The 6294-nt window shown below is 37.2% G+C and overlaps 1 protein-coding gene across 1 annotated transcript; it reads left to right on the forward strand.

Moving 5' to 3' along the window:
• The first annotated feature begins 1848 nt into the window (after window positions 1-1848).
• On the forward strand, window positions 1849-5902 carry LOC103146750 (uncharacterized). The gene is made up of 8 exons (XM_007564771.2): window positions 1849-2030; window positions 2168-2485; window positions 2576-2848; window positions 3009-3077; window positions 3280-3360; window positions 3440-3468; window positions 3802-3867; window positions 4453-5902. The coding sequence occupies exons 1-8, from the start codon at window positions 1970-1972 to the stop codon at window positions 4576-4578; spliced, it is 1023 nt and encodes a 340-aa protein (XP_007564833.1). The 5' UTR covers window positions 1849-1969; the 3' UTR covers window positions 4579-5902.
• The last annotated feature ends 392 nt before the right edge of the window (window positions 5903-6294 follow it).

The following is a 6294-nucleotide window of genomic DNA, read 5'->3' on the forward strand; positions in this document are numbered from 1 at the left end:
AAAACTTTAACCAACCATAACTAAAAGTTTCTTTGACTGGTTGCAGAAATGGATCTGGATGTTAGTTTGGAAACTTTGGAAAATTTGGACTCGATAAAAATCTTGAATTTCGTATCTTTAATATTTGTAGGACTATACAGATGCAGGTTAAACTATTGTGTCTGTAACTTTAAAGTAAGAGAATGGCCATCGGTTTTTTTAAACAATCTGTGTTTCTTGTGTTGTAGTTGAAGCCTCCAGAGGTCTGTTGCCATGTTTTTTATATTTTTCATCAAACACTTCCTCTTTAGTGTAAGTCTCTTCCCAAATGACCTCAGGATGTAACAGTAAACATTGTTGACTTTACAGTATCTTTTGGTCCTGGAACAAGTTGTTCTGTCTGTTTTTATTGTTCGGTTACTTCTGACCTCCTTAGCACAGTCTTGATCAAAATTAATTAGATCAAACATCTTAGATAAATCCAGAGGCGGATCTAGAAAAATATTTATGGGGTGGCAACTGCCACCCCATGCCACCCCAGTAGATCCACCCCTGCTTATTTATTAGGTATTTATGAAAATATAGTGAAGAGAAACTTTATTAGAGTACCTTCTCTTGTTTGGCCTGATCACAGAAACTTCTGGATAGAAACATCAGTCAGTCTGCTTTGAGTTAAAAAAAAAATAAAAAATTTCCAAACCCATGACAGGAGCAGTGGGTCACCTCAGGGCTGTTGATTTGGTCCATTGCTGTTTCCTTGTGTGTACAGCTACACACAAGGAAAAACTCATCATGTTTGCAGATGATTCTGCTGTTCTGGGTCTTATTCATGGGAGTAATCAGTTCGATTTCCTGCTTTAGGTTTAAGACACACTAAGCTAGTAGGTGCTAACTTCCTGTTATTAGCTCAGCGCCTGTTTCAAATGTCTCCTGTTTACTCATCAAAATGTTTCAGATCAAATAAGAATAGTACTCTGATTTCTCAGAAGTAACCTTTAATTGTTTGTGACATGTTTGGTTACTGTTTGGATTATGTTTCATCTATAAACCAAATTCTGTTTTAAATGGAGACAAGCTGAAGAAAAGAACGGTGCTGCACTAGTCAACACTCATTTACTCACTTCCTCCTAGACTTCCTGTTTAGTTTTCAAAAAAACAACCCTTTAGAGATGTGATAACACATTTGAGGTCTTAGATTAGTCACGTATAACCTGATCAGTCAAAAGCATTTCAGCCGGATGTTGATCAGGGAGTGTCTCTGCTCAGCACCACAAACCCTGGTTTTGATAATAAATGGCACCAAAATAAAAGCAGAATACAAGCATTAATCTTCCTTCTCTATGTTTTCATCAATAACTTCATTTTCAGTTTACAGAAATTTCATGGATGCAAAAGGAGACAGGAGGCCCAAGATAAATGATATTAAATAAGAACCGGAGCGTCTGATCAGAAGCTTGACTTTCCATTTTTGCTTCTATTAAAACCAAACTTAGAAAAGAAGAACTGTGTTTGTCTACTCAAAAAGTCTTTACATATTTATTCAGTTCCTCTTTTTTAAAATAAACATCAAACACACCACAGTCAAAGATGTTGATTTGCACTGTTGAGCACAACCTGCTACGATTTAGTATATCTATGCCATCATTATTGCTTTATTTAAAATAGTCGACTTTCAAATGTTTCCCTGCTTTTCCATTTCTTAGAAATACTTTTTGGTATTTAATAATCTAAACAGTCTTTAAATCCTAATCACTTAAAGTGAGATTTTAATGATTAATATTGAAAATTGATCATGTACAAATATATTTAAATAAATCTGCTCCTCTATTTTATCTAACTAACATTCTATTTTATTTATTTTATTTTTTTGCCTAAACATAAAACTATAAAACCATTCACAGTCGACGTAAGGAAGTGGTGAGTGTCAGGAAGTAGCTGCTACATCTCAGTTTTCAGGCTCAGATCTTTGGCTGAGAGCAACAGAAGCAGAATGACTGAACTCAGACGGATTAAAATGTTTTTATTTCTGGTTCTGGAGCTCCAGGTTACAGGTAAGAGAATAAGATAAACTCTGAAGCTAAAACTGTAAAACGTTCATTCTGGTTTGCTGAGTTAATGACTGAAATGCTTCCAGATCTTGATGCACACGGCCCTATGTAAGGCAACTGGATCTATTTTATCTTTTCAGCAGTCATTGTAAATACTGACACTGTTTTAAAGAGAGCTGGAGAAGACGCCATGTTGTCCTGTCAGAAAGTGGTGGAAGGTCAACAGAACTGTAACTGGACAACGTGGCTCTTTGGAGGGTCCAAAAGCAAAGAGATTGAAGCTCTGGTTGCGTTTGGAAAACCTGAGGAGGAAACCAGAACCAGAATCAGTCTAACACCAAACTGCTCTCTGGTTATAAAGAACATCACAGCTCAGGATGTTGGACAGTATTTTTGTCAACGATATGCTCCAGAAAGTCTGGATCATGAGTCTACAACTGATCTGTCTGTTATTACCAGTGAGTATTTTCATACAACTATGCCATCTTTTTTCTGAAACTACAGATTGGTAACGATGGAGATGACAATTCTGTGAATTTTCTCTACAGTGACTAAACATGTGGAGAACCAAACGGTCACATTAATCTGCTCTGTCATAATGTCTGGCTCCTGCAAAGACAAAGTGAAGTGGCTTTTTAGTCATGAAGAAATGGGAAAGTGTAAAGTAAAGCCATCTGAGGACGAATGCTCTGCTACTGTGATCTATCTGGAGTCTAACTGTGATAATTCATCATCCATGGATCAGTTGTTTCAGTGTGAAGTGACTCATCCTGGTGCTCGTAACAATGTTCAGCTGTTTTCCTTCAGTCAACACTCATCAGGTGAAAGAAGTAATTCAGTTGATATTTTAAATACAAAATTCACTGTTATGTGTTTTCACGATGACCAAATGACCTGTAGTTTATGGTTATTTGGTTGGTTTATCTTAGCAGACAGAAAACATAACACTGTTTGAGTTTAATGCCTTTTATTTGTCTTTAGGTGGAACAGCAGTGACACAAAGACCAACGACAGCTGAAGACGGAAACACAGTGAAGACCGCATCAGGAAGTGAGCATCTCATTAAACCGTGAAGAGAACGTCTTCATGTTTTCTTTTAGATCTTATCTAGGATGCTTTGTTCTGTTTATGGTTTTATTTTTTTAATTCATACTTTCAAATACCTTCAAAGTGTATTTACAAAAAAAAAAAAAAAACTGCTGTGAAAGCATTTCCACATAAGCTTTTATTTATGCTTCGGTCTTCTTGTCAGGTACTCCATACATTGGTGTGGGTGTGGCGTTGGTCGTCATGGTGATAATCGCCATGGTTGTCTTCAGATGGAGAGCTAAACGTGAGAACTCTGAACTTATATAAACAGCTTAATTCATTCTATAAATTAAATCTGCTGACTTTTTAAATGTCTTTCTTAGGAAGTGAAACACGACGGGATGAAAACGCCGTGAGTGAAAATAATAACATATTTCCTCTTTGAGAAAGAAATCTGTTATGAAATCTGAACTCATTAGAAGTTGGTTTATCATATTTATGCCTGTAGGAGAAACTTTTATTCAACTTACAAATGAAGGTAAACAATGTAGTTCTGCTTTAGGACGAGATGTAATTGTCAATAAATAAAACTCACTATGTTTATAGGTCTAAGTTAAAGTACCAAAGATCCAATAAGGCACCTTTTTCAGTAAACATTTAGAAACTCCAGGGTTAAGACTCGCCTACATAAATAAATTTATGCTAAAGTTAGAAATTAATCTCTGTTGTTTTCTTCCATGTTCAGGTTGATGTAGACGATGGCGTTTCTTACGCCTCCATCAGACATCCCAAAACCAGCGGTGAAGTTTTGGTAAGACAGTTGTTTTTTTTGTTTTTTTTTCTTTTTAGCATTAATTAGTGAAAAACATTCTCAGAACACAAAGTGTTTAACTTCCCTGTATGAATTTGAGAGGTTAATTAAACAGATGAAGAAATGTAGCTAATATGAATCAGTTATAAAGTTAATATGCAGATTGTCTGCTCTGGGTTTGGCATCGCTTTGTGCTCCAAATGAAGAAGTTCAGTAACTTCAGGTTTTGTTCATTAGTGATGGAAGTGCAGCAGCAAGTGGTTGATAAATAGGAGCTTCCTTTAATGCAGGTGTTTAAGGAAGGAAGGAAAAAGGTGAATTAAAGTAAAGTCCTTTTTTTACTGGTTCTAACTCTCAACCATGATGCCTACAAGCCAGTAATCATGACTGGAAAAATACAATTCTGGATACAAGTGGATGAAATTGGCTTCTCTCCCAGATAATATTCTGTCATACTGTAACCATGGAAACAGCAGTAAAACATCAGGGGAATAAACCGTCACGTCAAAACATGGAAGCATATTCATACATCGGTGTAACTATCCCCTTTATCCTGATAACACTGAAATATTGTCTATTTTCCAGGTTCATGGTGATCTCGACACAGTGACCTACAGCACAGTGAGACGTCATTCTTCATCTGCTGCAGCCTCTAACGACCCCAACAACCTCTACTCTCTTATAAACTATAATAATAATCAGACCAAATGACGGTGAAATATTTAATGTTTTATTGTTGGTTTGGATCAAAAACCAAACACAGCAAATACACATAAAACATCACAGCTGAAAGACATTTAGCAGCTCCAGAACCTGATCATTGTTATTGGGTGAACAACGTTCTGGCCTACTGCACTGAGCAATGATCCTAAACATGAACAACTGAGCGGCTGAAACATTTTAAAACATGGCACTGCTTAACAACATAGCGTCCACCAGAGGGCAGCAGATATATGTTAGGTTAAGATTTCATCCAGCTCTGAGGCAGCTGAAGGATGTTAAGAGGAAGGAACAAAACTGACAAAACGTCCACCTATCATTGGCCATTTCCTGGCCACACAGAAAATGACTGAATATCTTTGAACACAGAAGATCTCTGTGTTCAAAGGATAGAGAGCTTCTCTGTTCTGGTGTGGAAACGTCAGAGGATCCTCCAGAAAGAGCCAGAACGTTTCAGAGACAAACCAGTTATTGACCTGAAAACCTTTCCCTCAGTCTGTTGCTACCAAACATCCAAAGAAAATCCTAAATCTAACTCAGTAAATCTTGTTAGTTCACCTTGGGGAATTAAAACTGCATTCTGGATTAGATGGAGTGGAGATTTGTAAACCGTCTTCAGGATGATTGATTTTTTTCAGTCTGGTAATGAATATTATTCTATAAACTACAGCAGTTAATGGATATTTGTCTGCATATGTGTTACTTCCTGCTGCAGCTTTAAAATAACTTCTTGATGGGGTTGTCAACGATACCTGACAATGAACAAACCACATGTAATTTGGTCTTTGTGGTTAAAACCTCCAGAGCTGCTGCTGCTGCTCACCATGTTCTCATCAAACACTTCCTGTTCAGTACAAAATAACTCTGCCCACTCTTGTTGTGAGTGCTTAAGGTTATACCCTTCACATGTAACTTTCAACTTGATGTGGAAAACTAGCACATGCCTCCATTGTGCACACACACATGTACTCTAGAAACACTTCGACCCCCACACACATTCACACAGACATGCTAAAGTATACACAATCTGAGCTTCTAACTGTCATGCCAATACAGGTTAACTTTTCATGATGCAACCTGACTACTTTGAATAGATAAAGTCAGTCATACAATAAGGATTATCTTTTTGCAAAGAAAACATGTCCTGGCGCCTGCAGGCCACCAGCTTCTTCATATGGTACGTCTGGATGCAAGATGAGCATAAAATAAAACACAAAATTGAGACTTGTGGCTCTTTATTGTCTACTTGACTTTTTCAGTTAGGAATTTATATATTCACATAGAGTATGGAACATACGGCTGTCTGTCTGCAGATGTGTCTTTTCCTTCTACAGCTTTAAAATACTTCTGGCTGATGGGAGTTTAAATATGACAGAGCAAACCACATCCCCTTTGAGAGCCTTCATCTGTTTTGCTCACACAAACGACTCGGTCGTCTGGAGATAAATGTTCAGAACACAAATGTAGGTCCTTCAGAAGTTGTGCTTGACTCCGGCTCACTCCCACTGCGCTCTTTTTTTATTGTGAGTGGGAAGTGTTTTTTTATTTTTTTATTTTCTTAATACAGCAAAAGGTGACACAGTATAGCATTATCTAAAACTAGAAAATTCCTGCAGAAATTTTGAGGGGCCTGCCACTTGTGCCCATCCCTTTAAACCGAGCATTTCAAATTTGTCATGAAAGATAGATATAAGCAGGTCTCACATA

Source organism: Poecilia formosa, unplaced genomic scaffold (genome assembly GCF_000485575.1).
Source record: "Poecilia formosa unplaced genomic scaffold, Poecilia_formosa-5.1.2 Scaffold168, whole genome shotgun sequence".
Classification (NCBI taxonomy): Eukaryota; Metazoa; Chordata; class Actinopteri; order Cyprinodontiformes; family Poeciliidae; genus Poecilia; species Poecilia formosa.